Here is a 19,797-nt window from a genome sequence, read left to right as displayed (position 1 = left end):
AATCTTGTTGCCCTTCTCTGTACTCGTTCCAGCAGCTCTACATCCTTCTTGAAATGAGGCCTCCAGACCTGTATACAGTACTCTAGGTGTGGCCTGACCATTGCCTTATACAAGGGAATAATCACCTCCTTATCCCTGCTGGAAAAATTCCTGTATATCATTGACAATACTCCATGAGCTTCTCTTGCAGCCCGTCTGCACTGCTCAGAGAACTTCATATCTGCCTGCACAACCACCCCCAAGTCCCTTTCATTCTCTACCACTGTCAGTGTAGTACCACAGAGTTGATACGTTGCTCTGGGGTTGCTGTTTCCCATGTGTAGTACTTTACATTTGTCAATGTTAAACTTCATTTGCCACCTCTCAGCCCATCTGCTCAACCTTTCCAGATCCTGTTGCAGCAGCATAGTGTCAGTAGTGTCCTTGACAACCCTGCCAACCTTTGTATCGTCTGCAAACTTGGACATTAAGCTTGATATACCATCATCAATATCATTTATAAATACAGAAAACAATAATGGACCCAACACTGAGCCCTGAGGGACTCCACTAATAACATTAGTCCACGATGAGCAGTGTCCATTGATTACCACTCTCTGTCTTCTCCCCCTCAACCACCCCTTTATCCATAGCAGCAATTTGCCTCCAATGTCACACTGCTCCAATTTGTGTAGCAGTCTTCCATGTGCAACAGTATCAAAAGCCTTTCTAAGATCCAAGTATATAATATCAAAGCTATTTCCTGCATCCAGTTCTTTTGTGACTGCATCATAGTATCCAATCAAATTGGTCAGGCAAGACTTTCCCTGAACAAAACCATGCTGTGTCCGAGCTATAACTGAAGTCTTGTCTAAATGATCCTGCAGTGCTTCTTTAACCAGTGCCTCTATTAATTTTCCTGGAACAGAAGTTAAGCTCACAGGTCTATAATTACTTGTGTCAGCCTTTGATCCTCCTTTGTGAATTGGGGTCACATTTGCACATTTCCAGTCTATGGGTACCTCCCCTGAGTCCAAGGAAGCTCTCATAATTATGGCTAAGGGTTTGCTTACTTCCTTTGCTGCCTCCTTTAATATAACTGGATAGATCCCATCCACCCCGGGTGCCTTTCTTGTGTTTATCTTCAACAATTTCTCCTCCACTTTACTCTCTGTTATTACAAGATTCCCTAGCTTACTGCCAGAGTTGAATACACCTTTGGCACTCCCCTCGCTGAATAACTCCTCATGTGTGAATGTCGATGCAAAATATTCATTTAGTTTGTTAGCTACCTGAGCAGGATCATCAACAGTTGACCCATCAATATCAAGTGGACCAATCTGATTCATCCCCTTCCTTCTAGAGTTTACATAAGTAAAGAACTCTTTGCTGTTTTTCTTTGCATCCCTTGCCAAGGATTTCTCGTAATCTGCCTTCGCCTGCCTAACCTCCTTTGTAACTTGGTTGCATATCAACTTGTATCTATCATAGGCTTCTGTGTCATGTGTTAATTTGTAAGTATCCCATGCATCTTTCCTCTTACTCAGACTAAACACACATGGGAGTAAATAGAAATTGAGGAAGGATGGTTACAGGATAATGTGCAGAAATATTGACATAAAAGACTGCTATACAAATCGCAGCAATATGGCTTTAAGTGCATACTTACTGCTATGGATAAAGGATGATTGAGTGAGAGATGAGAGGGTGAATGATTATTAATGGGCACTGCCCTTCTTGGACTGATTTTTAATAGCAGAGTCCCCACCTCTACTAGGGATGAGTGTTGCACCAATTGCTGTTTTCTCTATTTAGTAATAATATTGATGAAGACACATTAGACTTAATGTGTAAGTTTGTAGATGATGCAAAGTTTTAGATCTAGACAAGTTAGCCAGATTGGCTGAGAAATGGCAGTTGAAGTTTAATATCGACAAATGCGCGCACTAGGTAGCAGTAATCCCAGATAATGTATGAACTGTGTTGTACCACACTCAAGGTTGTGGAGAATCAAAAAGATCTTGCTGTAATTGTGTAGTTAGATACGAAGTTCTCTGAGTAGTGCAGACAGGCTGCCAGGACAGCTTATGGGGTTTTGTCAGTGATATACAGGAACTTTGCTGCAGGGATAAGGTGATTTTTCCCATTGTATAAAACAATGGTTAGGACACATCTTGAGTACTGCGTACGGGTCTGATACCCTCAATGTATGGAGGACTTGCATTTGTTGTAATGGATGCAGAGCAGTGAAATTAGTGAGTGGAGCAAAATTGGTTCCTACTATGAAAAGCCTCAGTCCTGCAGATTGCAACATCTGGAGACTGATATGGGAAGTGTTTATTTATTTTTTTTCCCCTCTTGATGCTCCATAAGCTCCCTTTCTTGCATCATTTCCCTTACTAGTACAGTAAACCCCCGCTATTCGCGGTATCTGTATTTGCATATTCGCAGTCGCTGATTTAATATAAAATGAAACCTAAAAAGTGCCCATAAAAAAACATGGGCGTGGCTAAAATTATCTTTCCCGGTCAAAACAGCACTCAGTGGGTGGGGGGGGAGAGGGGTGACAAAATCGCGAGCATGGATGTTTCTCGCTAATCCTTGTTCAGTATGTGTTATGTGCTTGTCATGGAAGGTTTCGTCGTTTGCTTTTAATTTATATGCTTATAAAATGAATAAATTTATCAATTTATAAATTGATAAATTTATAAGCATATCAATTTATAAATTTATAAATTTATCAATTTATAAATTGATAAATTTATAAGCATATCAATTTATAAATTGATATGCTTACAAAAGTGATAAATCTACCGTTTTGTAGTGTAAATAGACTTTTTTGAGTGTGTTAACGGAAGAAAGTGACTTTATTGTGGACAAGTTCTTTCTAACCCATACAAATATATATGGCTACGAATAACAAGGGAAATGTGAAAATATCAAAGAAGGTGATGACATTAGCGAATAAAATTGAGCTATTAGACAAAATTTCTAATGGTGAAAGTGTCTCCTCAGTGGCAAAACATTATAAAATCAATGAGTCAATGGTATGATCAACCAAAAAATCGGAAGAAAAAATCTGCCGTAGTGTCCGTGAAAACGTGCTAATTGCTTCAAAAATTTGCTCTGTAACTTGTGATGTTAAATTAGAAAAAAATGGAAAAAAGCATTAAATCTGTGAATAGAGGACCGAACTCAAAATAAAATTCCATTAAGTTCACTCATCATTCATGAAAAGGCAAAACTCCTTTATCAACACTTTAGGGAAACTGGTGATAGCACTGGCGGGATAAGTTTTTTTTGCTAGCAAAGGCGCTGGTTTGAAAGATTTGTTTGAAATTTCTAATAAATATTACATTTAATATTAAATTGTTTCTTATTTTCATTTCGATGCCATATGCTTGCATTTCACTATGTACTGTCTATGTACATATAATACATACATACATAGACAGTTTTAGACTAGTTTTTCTTATATATTTCATACTTTGGAACGGAACCCGTTTATTACTATGGGAGCCATAACTCAGTATTCGCGTTTTCGGTTTTTGCGGCATTTCTCAGGAACGTAACCCCCGCGAATAGCGGGGGTTTACTGTACTAAAATAAATTGTTTCTAACAAAGTAGCATAATTTCTACTATTACTGCTTGAATCAAGATACAGTAGGCTTTGGACTTTAAGAATAACGGCACCTTCAGGGATTCAAGATGCCTTTATTTCGATTTTTCCATTATCAAGGAAGTTTTATTTTAAATATATTTAATGCAAAAATAATGAGGCTAAAAATGAATAGAAATAAGAATTAAGCATTGAGTAATGAACTTCAAAATTTTTGCTTCGGAAAAGTTAACTGATTACACTTATTTTGTAAATATTGCATACCTAACAAAAATTTCTGCCGGAACTACCAGCATTCTGATTGAATACACAGATTAAGAATGCAGTTTTATTAACTGCACATAAAAAAACACAAACATGTTGATGATCCAATGTTATTCTCTGCCATTAATACACTCCTGCTTATGCCCATTCTATTTTATATTTTTATATCAAGTTTGTCATTAAGCTTTAATGTTCTTCTTCTTTTCTTCTCTGTATGAGGTTTATTAACATTAGGAACCATAGTGAGGAGTTTTTAGTTTAAAATAAATGTAAAACAGCATATAATCCGTGTTATTAGTACAGAATTTGCTTTCAAAATGGTGAACTTAAACAAATACAGTAATCATGTGACTTGCCATTTTCTTTTTTTGGTACCGATCTCAACTTGCCGTTATTTCAAATATATCATTATTTTGGGTGCCGTTATTTCTACTGTTCTGTCAATTGTTTTGCACAATTGTATCTTCTGCAACAACAACAACAACAAATGGAGTTAACTACTCTTATTTCTTGAAGAGAGAGATAATTTAAATTAATTTACATATGCAGTACATTGTTTTTACTTTCAGCTTGATGCTCCTCTCTTTATTACTTGGTTCCAGTGTGTTATTACTATTTTCCTCTGTGTGTTGTGCGGTGATCTTTCATCCGTGTTTCCAGGCCTTATCAGCTTTCCTGCTGTACAGATGAATATTTCTGTTATGAATAAGGTGAGTAATAGTTAATTTTTAAGCATTGAGTAATGAACTTCAAAATTTTTGCTTCGGAAAAGTTAACTGATTACACTTATTTTGTAAATATTGCATACTTAACAAAAATTTTTGCCGGAACTACCAGCATTCTGATTGAATCCTGAGCTGTTGCATTACAGCTGGGATTTTGCTTAGCATCATTTCCACTGGCTAGAGAGTGCTCTAAAAGGACGACCTCCTCTGAATCTAAGGATGCTCTCCTAATTATGGCTAAGGGTTTGCTTACTTCCCACGCTGCCTCCTTCAATATTATTGGATAGATTCCATCCACCCCAGGTGCCTTTTTTATGTTTAACTTCAACAATTTCTCCTCCACTCTGCTCTCCATTATTACAAAATCCTTTAGCTCCCTGTTAGAATTTAGTGAATCCCATTTCTTACAGAATTTTTCATGTGTGGTAGATGCAAAATACTCATTCAGTTTGTCAGTCAGCTTTCTGAGCAGGATCATCAACAGTCGAACCACCAATATCAAGTGGACCAATCTGATTCATCCTATTCCTTCAAAGTTTACATAAGTAAACAAAGCTTGTTTTTCTTTGCATCCTTTGCCAAGGATTTCTTGCAATCAGCCTTTGCTTACCTAACCTTCTTTGTGGCTTGATTACAGGCTAGCTGATAATTTATATCCATACCATGCATTTTTCTTCTCTGCCACGAGCCTCATTAGTTCATCTTACTTCCATTTAGGTCTAAATCTTGAACAGTATTTCTTGTTGTTATGAAAAGTCTTACCTTCCAAGATTAATTCCTTCAAAGATTCCCATTTAGAATTCGCTGTTTTTAACATCATCAGTTGATCTCACTCAGTAGAATTTAAAAACCTTCTGAGACCACTGTAGTCACCTTTACAAAAGCAAAAACTCTTCCCTTTACCTCTGATGGTAGTTACATCTTTAAGTAAATCCCACATCAGTACACTGTGATCATGCACACCTAGTGGTTCCTTTATCTGCAAATTCTTAATGCATGAATAATCACTGTTGATAATCAGATCAAGAGTATTACTCCCTCTGGCTGCCCCTCAAACATGTTGCTCTAAGAAACAATCTTACAATAAATCCACAAAAGTCTTTACAAAATCCTTTATAATTGCTAACATGCGAGTGACCAATCCACAAGTTCCAGTCAATATCTGGAAAGTTAACAGCCCTCATTACAAGACATTCTAATTCACTGGCCCACTCTGTCTGCACAGTTGTTTGTTGTACTCATCAGAGTCATTAGGTTTATAACACGCTCCTCTCATTTTCCCTTTCCCAGTGTTTGTGTCACACGAAATTGACTCAATATTGCACTGGACACCAATGTCAACTGGATGCACTTCCTTAAATTTTCTGTTTAACTAACAGCATAACCCCTCTTCCCTTCCTACCCGGTCTATCCTTTCTGCATACATTGTACTCTCCAAATTCCAAATCTGCACTGCTTATATTTGTGTGACACCATGTCTCTGATATCCTAACGATATCTGCTTTGATGTCTTGACCAGCACTTCAAATTCATCAAATTTATTTACTATACTTCTAGCATGGTATAAATGCAAGTATAAATGCACCTATTCTTACTCTTAGTTATCCGAACACAGCCTGTGTATTTACATGTTCCATGATGACTCCCAGCAGCTCTTGAAATCCCCAGCAACTTGTTCTCTAGGCTGCTGCTCATTAAAATAGCAGTGGAAGAATCACTTTCGCCTCTGCCTACCACTTCTGTTAATATTTTAGTCTGTGAATCTTCCCAAGCTAGTAGTTTTTCCGACCCACCTGACACTGATTCGATAGTATCAGCAAATATTCTTGCATCTTTTCTATTAAAGTGTATTCCATCCCTGTAGAAGCAGTCTCTACTGTTAGCAAGCACAGACCACGCTGAAAATAATTCTACCTCATGCGCAATCTCTCCAGTGCAGAATTGATTGACAAGGCCCTCATCATATACTCACTCCTATTATGTCTGGGCAGAATTGCAGACACTTTCAAATTTAACCCTAACTCGTGACTTTTTTTCAACATTAACCTGTTCTTTTTAAGTAAATCTGCAGATCTCTTACTCTTAAGATCATTAGTGGCAACATGTACAACAATATTACCGTTTGTGCCCTTAAAAGATATCTGCTCTACAACATCAATAACTTTTGTTCCTGGTAGACATACCCTGGTTCTGTTCCACCTATCCTTTTTGCCTAATATATTCTCAGTCTCCCCGAAAATAGTCGTCGACAATAACTAGCTCCTGTGGGACAGATGCATTCTGCCTTGGAGATTGCCACTGTGTTGCCTAATGCTCAGGAACCTCTGGCATTCAGTTGGGCAGCGGACAGCTTGATGGGCACCTCATTAAATTTCTTTTGAGGGTATCTACCCTACACCTCAAACTCTCTTTACTCCCATCAGAATACTGTGTTGGCACCTAATTTCTTCACACTCTCTGCACCTAGCACATACAAAGACATCCTCCTTGGCTAGATCCTGTGCTGTTCCAGAAAGATCTGCAAATATTTCACATTTCGCAAATTTTTTTAGACTGCGATGCATTGGAGAATTGCACCCTTCAGTTCTCCCTCGAACCACAGCACTCTCATTTCTTTGTGCTCATTGATTTCGTGCTCTAGTCTGATTCATGATTCCGTTTAAGTACAATTTGATTAACAATGAAATTTAATAAGATTAATAAATTTTACTGATTAATTGATAATACTTTACTAAGCTAACAGATTTCTAATAGAGTGCTATGTATTTTGCTATCAAGTTTGAGATATACATTACACTATTCGGTATCGATCTGATATACCATAACAATGGCGGCAAGTTATGAATGGTAAAATCTACGGACAAGTATAAACCTTAAAAATCGCTATCTAAATTCAAAATAAACCAAGGAGCTTGACTATGACTATAAAGCTGCTTATAGAAAATAATTTAATATGACAGTTAAGTCAATAAAATTGCTAAATATTTATAAAAAACTTAGCATTTGCCGGTGCTGCAAAATCTTGTCCAACATGTGGATAACCTTATACCCCTACCTTCATCCCCTTCCTTCTAGAGTTTACATAAGTAAAGAACTCTGCTGTTTTTCTTTGCATCCTTTGCATAATCTGCCTTTGCCTGCCTAACCTCCTTTGCGACTTGATTGCAGCCCAGCATATGTCTACCGCAGGCTTCTGTGTCACCTGATAGTTTATATGTATCCCATGCATTTTTGTTCTCTGTCACGAGTCTCATTAGTTCATCTGACCTCCATTTGGGCCTAAACCTTGAACAGTATTTCTTAATTGGTATGAAAAGCCTAGTAGCTTCCAAGATTAATTCCTTGAATGCATCCCATTTAGAATTTGCTTTTGGTAACTTCATCGGTTGGTCCAACTGTATAGAATTTAAAAACTGTCTCAGACCACCATAGTCACCTTTACGAAAGCAAAAACCCTTCCCTTTACCCCTGATGGTAGTTACATCTTTGAATAAAACCCACATTAGTACTCTGTGACCACTACCACCTAGTAGGGCCTTTACTGCAGATTGTTAATTTATTTGCAGATTCTTAATGTATTTATCTGCTTAATTTATCTGCAGATTCTTAATGCATGAAGAATCACTACTGATAATCAGATCAAGAGCATTACTCCCTCTGGTTGCTTCTTGAATATGCTGCTGTAGAAAACAATCATCCAATAAATCCACAAAAGCCTTGCTCGTGTGCGAGTGACCAATCCACAAGTTTCAGTCAATTGATTTACAAGTTAGAATCCCCCATTATAAGACATCTGATTTACTTGCCCACTCTGTTTCTCTGTACAGTCGTTCATTATACTCATCACAGTCATTAGGCCTATAACACACTCCTACTCTCAGTTTTGATTTCCCAGTGTTTATGTCATACCACACTGTCTCAACATTAGATTCCTTAGATTTTGTATTTCTTAACTAATAGCATAACTCCTCCTCCCTTCCTATCCTGTCTATCATTTCTGTACACATTGTATTCCCCAATTTCTAATTCTGTATTCCTTATATCTGTGTGACACCATGCTCTGATATCCTAACAATATCTGCCTTTGATGTTTTGGCCAGCACCCGAAATTCATCAAATTTATTTACTGAACTCCTAGCATTGGTGTACATGCAAGTGTATATATATGCACCTGTTCTTATTCTTTGCTACCCTAACACAACCCATATATTTACTTGTGCAGTGATGACTCCCAACAGTCTCTGAAATCCTCAGCCTTTCGTTTTCCAGGCTGCTACTCATTACAATAGAAGCAGTGCAAAAATCAATTTCACCTCTACCAGCGACTACTGTTAAATCTATTAGTTCATGTATCCTTGCAGTTTTCCGACCCACCTAACACAGCCTTGATAGCATCAGCAAATATTCTTGCACCATTTCTATTTAAGTGTATCCCATCCCTGTAGAACTAGTCACTCCTGTTAACAAGCACAGACCATGCTGAGAAAAATTCAACCCCATTTGCCTTGCACAGACTCTCTCTAGGGCCGAATTGATTGACAAGGCACTTATTATATACTCTCTCCTTTTTTTTTTGGAGAGAATTGTCAACACTTTTAAATTCAACCCTAACTCGCCACTTTTTTTCAACACTGACCTGTACTTGTTAAGTAATTCCACCGTTCTTAATATTTCTTCATTGCTTTAGCCAACAATACCAGAAGAAGAAGAAGAAACCTTCCTGAATGGGAAAAGTAGAACACTAAATTTACAAATTGGGATATCTTTGAACTGCATTTCAGAACCTTTGCTATTCCAGACAATTAACTGGTTTAAAAAGCCTTCCATCTGAAGAACAAGCATGAGAATTACAAAAACTCAACTCTGCCTGTGAAGCGTCTGTTCCCTGGACAAAACAGATCTCTCCACATCTCCTGGTGGACCAATGATATAACTCAATTTAGAAATCATGAGGACCTCCAGAAGACAGTGCCAGATAGTATCAAGGTGGATCTTCCATAGAGCCATATACCAAAAAAAAAAAAAAACTTGGGAAACTACTTGGTAGGACCAGTAATGAGAATCACTGTGGACTTATCTATAAGCTCATCGTGAATATTTTATCCCAGGTGACATCTACTCCCTGACAAGCATCCAGGGTCAACTTGGGCTGACAACTTGGTTGCAAGCTGTCAACCATATACTGGATGTCACTGTACACCAGGACTTATCCCAGTAATAGACCAATCTACAAACCATTATGCATCTATATTACCTGAACATCAAGGCAGTTTGCACAAGTAACCATTCCTAGGGGAGAAAATTAATCTTGCAGTGAAAACAACCAGATTGGGTAAGTGGCCTGTTTGATAACATCAAACAGGCACTTACCCAATTTGGCTTTGATAACATCATCCTCTCATGGAGGCTGATGTTATCAAACGGCTCTGGGTCATCTCTCCCGAAATCATAATCAGTCTACTCAACTCGTGCTGGAGTGTTCCTCTCCTTGTGGAAAACATGCAGATTAAGAACATCCTAAAAAGTTCGGACAAACTGCAAGAAAACCTGACTCTATAGTTCGATATCTCTCCTCCCTGTTATTGGCAAAATCTTGGAGAAACTTATTGTGGCCAGATTTACAACTGCATACCAATCTAGAAATCTTCACTATGTGTCAACTAACGTGCCTTCAAGAAAGACAAAAGTGCTGAGGACGCTATCAAGTCTGTTTGTGCTAGCATTACTGATTTACGCCTGCATACCAATCTAGAAATCTTCACTGTGTCAACTAACGTGCCTTCAAGAAAGACAAAAGCGCTGAGGATGCTATTAAGTCTGATTGGTGCTAGCATTACTGAAAGGAAATATGTCCTCGTTCTCTTTTTGGACTTCAAAAGGGCCTTTGACATCCCATATATCAATTGATGACAACAGTAGGCTTAAATACCACAGATAATCTCCAAACCAATAACTACAGGGTGCCACCCACAGCTCAATCCTTGAACTGCTTTCCTGGAATGCCTTTGTTATTGATGTTTTGGCTGGAACTTTAACTTCGATAGCTTAAATTTTACTTTACTAGTGTTAAAAAAGTTTTGTCAACAGTTTAATTTCTCCAATAGTTTGTTAATTTAAATCTTGTAATATATATTATAAATTTAAATCTAAGTATTTGAAAAAGCTACAGCTTAATATTCAGATGCCTTTTTTTATTGATATTTTGGTTGGAATTAATCGTAAATTTCATTTGGTAGCTAAAATATAACTTCTCTGGTGATTAAGGTTTTATCCAAGAGTTTCATTTCTGGACTATTTTGGTAATTTAACTTCTGTAATATATTGTAAATTTATATTTTGAAATATTTCTTAAGTTTAAAATTTACCTTAATAATGGTTACTACAAGATACTTTTACAATACAAAGTCCAAGGTCATCGTGACCCAGACAGAAATGCCTGCAAGCATTTCTGGTGTGGGTCATGAGTTCGTCATTTGTATAGCCTGTGGCATATATTCTAAGGTTGATTTATTGCACAAACCTAGCTCAACTGATGATTCTTTTCTTTGCACCCAATATAAGGAGCATGTCAATCTCAAATTAGAACTTGGAGCATTACGAGAAGAATTTGAGTCACTGATGAAACAAGTGCTTGCCCTAGAAACAAATGTAACTGGGAGCTCATCAGGGACCCAATTATCTCGTGACTTGCCAAGTGATGCATTCCTGATTCGGTTCTGAGATAAGAATTGTCAAGAATTCTTTTTTGTTCCCACAACAGCTGATGTTGGCAATAGTTCTAAGGGTAGCAACGTTTCAAATAAGTGGAATATAGAAAGATAGGGAAACAAGTCTAAATAACTTCAAGGGGTGTGTCAGGATAGTAAACTATAGAAGAATACTTTTATATTGTATTAAGAATATGGCAGTGAAAAAAAATCTTTCAGACCCAGAGAACAATTTTGCTATTGATTTCCAGAGCCTGCAGGATGGTCTCAACCCTGGCCCTGAAGGTCTGCTGTGGGAAACTACTGGTTAACCTTGATGTCTCCTAACATCTCAAATAGCATCTTAGGAGAATGGAATTAGTAACACTAGCAACAATCATGAAATAACCTTGGGAGAACAGACTTTGCATTCATCTCCACTGTTAAGGAATTCAATAAACAACTCAGATGGCTTATCCCAGGATTATTCACTTCTTTTCTGCTCGCTGGACATGGAAGTCTTAATGCAAAGTTGTTTGCCTTAGGATGTGCCCCCATCCACTCTGTGGCCCTGTGGGCAGTCATGAAACTGCACATCATATCATCTTTGATTGTTCACATTATCTGGATATCTGAAATGATCTGCAACTCTTGACTAAAGTTACCTCTCCTGACCTGGTGCCATCTTTGATTGTTCACATTATCTTGGATATATGAAATGATCTGCAACTCTTGACTAAAGTTACCTCTCCTGACCTGGCACCATTTTTGCTGGAATCTAAAGAAACTTTTCTGTCATTCTTCTCCTTTGCAGATAAGGTGTTCAGAAGAAGACCTCTTGTACATTCCCTATGTTAAAAGCTGTTCTATAAAAAGGGTACTAGGAAAGTTTTGCAATATGACACAACAATGAATCACAGGAAGCTGCTTGTTGCTGCATGTTGAGACATGTTCATACGTGCATAGTAGCCGCCGCGCCAAGTCGATAGGCTCAGTTATTCATTAGTAGTGAGAGTGTAAAGTGCTTGCGATGGCATCGTGGTCACGAAATGAGATAAGGACAGTTTTGCAGTATAATTTCGTGCGTGGTTTAACCATAGACCAGTGCTTAGAAGAAATGACTCTTGCACTAGATGATGATTGTCCACATCGTACAACGATATTCAGGTGGTATAGAGAATTCTAAAGGGGAAATTTCACTCTGGAGGATTCTGAGAGGCCGGGAAGGCCACGAACGTCAGTTACGGAGGAAAACTTTACTGCTGTGAGGAAAATGCTTGACGAAAACAGGCGAGTGACCTACCAACAGATAGAGGATACTTTGGGCCTAAATGCACCAGCAATTCGTTCGATTCTGCAAGATCATTTGCACGTGAAGAAACTTTGTTCTCTCTGGGTGCCGCATCAACTGACTGAAGAGCAGATGACACGACGTGTGACTTGGTGCCGGGAGATGTTAAAAAAGTTTAATAAGGGACAATCTCGGTATGTGAACAACATCGTGACAGGTGACGAGACTTGGCTGTACTATTACGATCTGCCGACCAAGGCTCAAAACAAAGTTTGGGTCTTTGATGATGACGACACACCCGTAATTGTCAGAAAATCCCGATCTGTAAAGAAGAAAATGATAGCTGTATTTTTCAAATCGAGTGGAATTGTGGAACGTGTCGTTTTGGACACGCAGAAGACAGTCACAGCTAAGTGGTATACTGAACAATGCCTGCCTAAAGTCATTGGATCTATGAAGAACCTGCGGCCAAAGTCAAGAATGGACACCTGGTACCTCCATCACGATAATGCTGCAGCTCACCGCGCCAAAGCCTGCACCGTATATTTGACCACGACAGGACTGAAACTTCTCGAGCACCCTCCCTACAGTCCAGACCTTGCTCCCTGCGACTTTGCACTGTTCCTGCATGTGAAAATGAAGCTAAAAGGGAGGCGGTTTTCCAGTGATGAGGACCTTCTACGGGCTTGGGACAACGAGTGTGCTTTACTCCCTAGTGAAACTTGGCAGAACTGGTTTAAAGATTGGTTTCGGAGGATGGAGAGGTGTATTGAATGTAGAGGAAATTACTTTGAAAAAATTAAATAAACAAAGCTGTATTGCAAAACTTTCCTAGTACCCTTTGTATCTACTCCTGAAAATCAAGAATGGACCTTGCTCCTGGACTTTACATCTACCTGCTGGACTTGACAATCCACCTATGACCAGACCTGGACATTACACTGCTGTCTCGTAACTATTGTCTCAATATAGATTCTTTAGGTCCAATTCAGGACCACCACTTGACAACTTATCAGTCAACAGTGACCAAATTGGGATATGATACACTTCTTGGAATAACAACCTAACACCAGTTCATCCCTTCTGGGGCTGGACTTCTCTAGATGTAGCTATTCTCTGCGAACTTCTCCTTTCTTAGTGACGTCTTGGACTGCCATGCCTCTATAACACTGATCGACTTCACTCTTAACTTTGACTGCTAACCCCTTCTGGGGGTGGGATCTGGCCTTGGTCTATTTTTTTTATACTGCCAAATAGGATCCTTCTTAGCTACTGCATGCTAGCTCATTCCAGAGTGGACTTTCTGAAGCCTGCTCCTCCTAGGAGGTAGGAATTTATGTTGGCTTTGGTTCCCAAGGTGAGATTATCACTTCTGTGGTTTGCAGTAACTTGCTGACCCATCTGGGATGGGTCAGCAAGTTACTGCAAACCTCTGCTACACCTATCTCTTAACTCTTTACCATATATCTTTTGACCTTTATGGGGTCAGAAGGTATAATATAAGGTCTCTTGCTTTCATCCCCACCATCCCAGATCCTCATCCAGGTTCTTCCAGAATTCTCTGCAAACCCGTTAAGAGCTCCCTGATAGCAGAGCCTGGCATGCATCATGTGACTAAGGATGGGAGTCAGGGGATGACTGTCAGGTGTCTGTTGACCCTCCCATCTGTAAAATGCCAGTTTGCTGACCAACAACAATACAACAGAACACCTCATCATTCTACATAAACCTACATTGAATCTACACGGCCAGTGTTTTGACTTATGCCAAGAACAGACAAGTCGACTTCATACGGGCTAAACCCTGTAACGAACAACAAAGTACAGGTCGACTGTCACTAATCCGGCATCGTTGGGACCTGTGGGTTGCCGGATTAATGAGTTTGCCAGATCATCAGTGGTTAGATTCGCACATACAGTTTACCCAACAGCTAACCACCTTATCCTACCTTTAAAATACCCTATAAATCAGTACAAGTTGGTTAATAAAGGAAAAAGAAACATTTAAATGAAAAGCAAGTGAAATTTTAATGAAGAACAGGTAAAATAAAGGGTACAGGTACAGTAATTTTGTTGATGTACGTAAGAAAGTTCATCATGGCCACTTCCAAAGTGAAGAGCTGGAATTTACAACTAAGCAGAGTTACATATCAGGAAGTGGGGGCTGTCAAGATCACCATCTTCATCTTGAAAGATTACTGAAACATCAGGAACTGGTGATGAAACTGGCACATCATCTTCAGGAACTGATGATAAGGGTGGCAGCATATCTGGGTGAGCAGAAGTTGATGGCACTGGATTTTAAATGTCGACTCCTCTGTTGCACGATTTTTAGCTTTTTTTTTTTTTGAACATATCTTGCAAGCTAAGCTTTTTCATATATTTTGGTCTTTCTTTGATTAGTTTATCATGCAGCACGTAAGCGTTCGTTATTTCTTGTTCAGTTATAAAACTGCATTGCTCTAGACCTTTTAGCACTTCACCTGTCAACTGAATTAACCTATCAATAGAGATTCTTTTTGATACATCTTCCTCATTTTTATCACTGCTTTCTTCTCCACTATCTTCTTTCTCTGGACGTACAACCATCTGCACGATTTCTGAGTCAGTATAATGATGAACAGTAGCTTCAGCATCATCTACATTCATCCATTCCTCAACATTATCTTCATCCATCCTCGATGCAAGATCCTTGGATTAGTTACATCATGAGTGAAAAAAAAGCAGTTCATGTATAACCTGCTTTTCCTTTGAAACCCTAAATCCTGTAAAGTCATTTGCAGTGTCTCCACCAGGTGCAGACTCAAACATTAAACCTGGCCACAATTTATGCCATCCACTTTATAGTGTGGATGCCTCTACAGACTTCCAAGTATTGGCAATGCAGTAAACCATATCTGTCACATTAATTTCCTTGAGAAACTCCTGTACTGGTCTGCCAGAGTTAACTGCACTCAGTAAGTGCTTCATAAACAGGGAGTGATATTTAGACTTAAGAGAATGTAATATGCCATTGTCCAGGGGTTGAATTAATGATGTACGGTTAGGTAGGAGGTAGATACTGAAAACATTATTATTTACCAGAAGTTCTGCTTTCAGATGTGCGGTTGTCTAAAATAAGCATTATCTTACAGTTGTGGTCCAGGCCAACAGAGTCACAGTGTGAGCTCTTGCTTCGGGAACAAAATATTTTTCAAACTATTGCAATGTAATGTTAGTTGTAATCCATCCCTTCTTGTTGGCATGGTAAATCACTAGAAACCGTGTCATACCTTTGTAGGCCCTGGGATGTAAACTTTTATCGATGACCAGCAACTTACACCTGTGGGTTCCAGCAGCATTAGAGTAGCCCAGCACAGTGACATAGTCTTTTGATGCTTTATAACCTGTTGGTGATTCTGCATTATCAGTTGTCAGAGTTCTTCTTGGAGTACATCTCCACTACAAGGCAGTCTCATCGGCATTGTAGACCTGCTCAGGACTTAATTTTTCATCAGAAACTAACTTGGTGAACTTGTCAACAAATGCAGCAGCTGCTTCCTTGTCCGCTGAATGTTTTTTGCCACACGCAGCATGAAACATTAAGCCATGTCACTGCTTGAAACGCTGAAGCCAACCTTCATTATAATCACACTTGTAATCTAGTCCTAGTTCTTTATGAAAAATTTTAGCTTGTTCCTTCTCCAGATCCTCAGACAGCTTAACACCTTCATTTACGTGGAACTTAAACCACATTACCAGCACTATATCCAGTTCTGAACTTTTGTCTTTCATTGTTTTCCTTATGCCCATCTGTTTCTTTGATCCACTGTTAGCAAAGAACTGGAGCAATTTTTCTTTCTGTTTGTTTATGTCATACACTGTTGAAGGGCCAACGTTGTATAATTCACACAAGCTTCTCACAGACACATCACTGTCGAGCTTTTCAGAAGTTCAACTTTATCTGTTATGGACAATGTATGGTGTTTGTGCTTTAAACCACGAGACACATTTCCTTTATACATTGGAACCATGGCTGGGCTAAATGTGAGCAGGTTATGCAGGTTATACATGCAGAAAAACAAGTTTGCCAGTGTTTATGAGTTAGTGCCAACAGCTGATGCTGCAACCAACACCACCAAAACAGTAGCGGCAGGTCGGTGCGCCAACCCAGGAAATTTGAAATTACGCTCATGGAATTCAGCCAATAACACAGAGTGGAATCGGATGGTCAACCTGTATACAATGACAAAATGTTCTTTTTACTTGGGGAAGAGAGGGCTTCTACAGAGATGGAATACACTTAAATAGAAAGGGCGCAAGAATATTTGCTGATGCTATCGAGGCAATTTTAGTTGGGTCTGGAAACTGCTAGCTTGTGGGGATATGCAGACTAATAGATTAAAAATAGCTGCAGGCAGAAGTGAAAGTAATTATTGTGCTGCTTCCATGCAGCAGTCCAGAAAGCAAGTTACTAGAGATTAAGGCCGGCTGTGTGTCAACATGGAACAAAGAAATACGTGGGCTGTGTTAGGGTAACTAAGAGTAAGAGCATGTACACCAATGCTAAGAACATCGAAAATAAATTTGATGAATTTGAAGTGCTGGTCAAGGCATCAACTGCAGACATTGAGGAAATATCAGAGATGTGTTACTTAGGTATAAGGGATGCAGAATTTGAATGCTGTGGGGTGGGGGCAGTACAATGTATACAGACAGGACAAGAGTAGTGTATCCAGTTGTTGAGTCACTTTGGTATGACATAAGCACTGGGAAAACAAAAATGAGAGTAGGAGTGTGTTATTGGCTGAATGACTGCGATGAGTACAATGAACAACTGTAGAGAGAAAAAGGGCCCAGTAAATCAATGTCTGATAATATAATGGGTGATTTTAACTTTACAGATATTGACTGGAACTGTGGGTTGGTCACTCACGCACTGACAAGACTTGTGTATTGATTGGATTTCATATCCTTGTGAATGGGTGTGGAAAAGTTTTTGATAAACCAGATGACATTCATTTCTTCAAACAGACCTCTGGGGCTGGGAATGTTCAAATTCATAATAACTGAATAATACTACACCAACCACAAAACTGATATTTTATGAAAATAAAAATGGTACAGTGAAAACTGTATTAAAATTAAACTGGTAATAAAATAAAACACACTATTTATACAATAAAACCGTAAAAATAAAGCATATAAAATGAAATAAAACATGATATAAACAACTGTAGTGATAAAAACAGTGATAAAAACAACTGTAGTTTTCAAAGGTATCCTCCTCCTTTATCAACAGTAATACGTAACATGCAATAGTACGTACATCAAAGATCTGCAGGATCACGGTTCATGGCACATGTTACTGCAGGAGCATGGACAATCTTCCATACATGCATTGGAACCGGAAATGGCTCAGGAGCATGCCAGGTAGAACCATTCATCCCATCCAAGAATCACAGTTTCAAAGAGTGGATGAATATGGATTCCACTGTCTCTATTAATAGTTTTATGCTCAGAAGAGCAAATTCGCAAACTCTTGAGCCATTTGAGTTCCAAAACTATGCGAATGGTTGATTATAACAGCTTCGTCAGGAGAGATTTTGGGGGTGGTTCTCCCATAAATGTTTGGCCACAGCAGATTTCGAATAATCTGCAGTCTTTAATGCATTAATATGTTCCCCCATACACAATCTTTGAAATGGCATTTTGTTTTCCAAACATAACACTCCCCACAATCCGGGAATTTTATCTTATATATGATCCCACTTGTACCTTCCATAGGTATGGAATTCTTAAATTATCATTAGCAAAGGCACATGATGCAAGAAAGCAAGCTTATATGGCATCAGCCAAAAAAAAAAAAAAAATGCTGTTCTCATTTCGCCCATCAACTCGCTCCAAATGTTTGTTTAGTTCTGCCTTGACTCTATTTAAGCTATCAACTTCTACAATTACAGATGGAAGTTTGTTCCAGCAATCAACCACCCACTGGCTAAAGGCAAACTTCCACACATCTATCCTACAACTGTCTCTCCTCAATTTGAATTTATGCCCTCTCAGGCGATTATTCTGAGCAAGAGGAAGAATCCCATCAGCATTGAGCATGCTCAAACCATTCAAGGCTTTATACACCTCAATCAGATCACCTCGCAGGTGCCTAGTTTCCAGACACTCTAATTTGCAAAAATTAAGCCTTTCTTCGTCAGAGCAACACTTTTCCATTCACTAATCTTGTTGCCCTTCTCTATACTCATTCCAACAGCTCTACATCCTTCTTAAAATGAGGCCTCCAGACCTGTATACAGTACTCAAGGTGTGGCCTGACCATTGCCTTATACAAGAGGATAATCACCTAGTTATCCCGGCTAGAAAAATTCCTGTATATCATTGACAAGACACCATGAGCTACTCTTGCAGACCATCTACACTGCTCAGAAAACTTTACATCTGCCTGCACAATTACCACCAGGTCCTTTTCACTCTCTACTACAGTCAGTGTAGTACCACACAGTTGATACATTACTCTGGGGTTACTGCTTCCCATATGCAGTACTTTGCATTTGCCAATGTTAAACTTCATTTGTCACCTCTCAGCCCATCTGCTCAACTTTTCTAGATCCTGTTGCAGCAACCTACTGTCATTAGTGTCATTAACAACCATGCCGACCTTCGTATCATGTGCAAACTTGGACATTAAGCCTGATATACCATCATTAAGGAATACAGAAAACAACAATGGACCCAACACTGAACCCTGGGGGACTCCACTAATAACATTAGTCCATGAAGAGCAGTGTCCACTGATTACCACTCTGTCTTCTCCCATTCAACCATGCCTTTATCCATACCAGCAATTTGCCACCAATGCCACAATGCTCCAATTTGTGCAGTAGTTTTCCATGTGCAACAGTATCAAAAGCCTTTCTAAGATCCAAATATATGATATCAAAATTATTCTTTGCATCCAGTTCCTTTGTGACTACATCATAGAATCCAATCAACTTGGTCAGAAAAGACTTCCCCTTAACACACCCATGCTGTGTCTGAGCTATAACTGAAGTCTTATCTAGATAATCCTGCAGTGCTTCTTTAACTAGTGCACCTGGAACAGAATTTAAACTGATGGGTCTGTAAATACCTGTCTCCCTTTGATCCTTCTTTGTGGATTGGGGTCACATTTATACATCTCCAGTCCATGGGTACCTCTACTGAGTCCAAGGAAGTTCTCATAATTATAGCTAAGGGTTT

General features: G+C 38.9%; 1 protein-coding gene across 3 annotated transcripts in view; it reads left to right on the top strand.

Moving 5' to 3' along the window:
- Positions 1-19,797, top strand: part of nac (GDP-fucose transporter nac) — a 204,007-nt gene that overhangs the window by 35,697 nt on the left and 148,513 nt on the right. For all 3 annotated transcript variants that reach the window (XM_090385575.1, XM_090385577.1, XM_090385578.1), the window contains exon 3: positions 4,433-4,573. In XM_090385575.1, the coding sequence (XP_090241701.1) occupies positions 4,433-4,573 (141 nt within the window). The remainder of the gene's footprint in view (positions 1-4,432; positions 4,574-19,797) is intronic.

The sequence above is a fragment of the Mastigoproctus giganteus genome, chromosome 11 (assembly GCF_048544385.1).
Source record: "Mastigoproctus giganteus isolate SK-2022 chromosome 11, ASM4854438v1, whole genome shotgun sequence".
Classification (NCBI taxonomy): Eukaryota; Metazoa; Arthropoda; class Arachnida; order Uropygi; family Thelyphonidae; genus Mastigoproctus; species Mastigoproctus giganteus.
The sequence above is the reverse complement of the archived record's forward strand: the minus strand, read 5'-3'. Positions and strand labels throughout refer to the sequence as shown.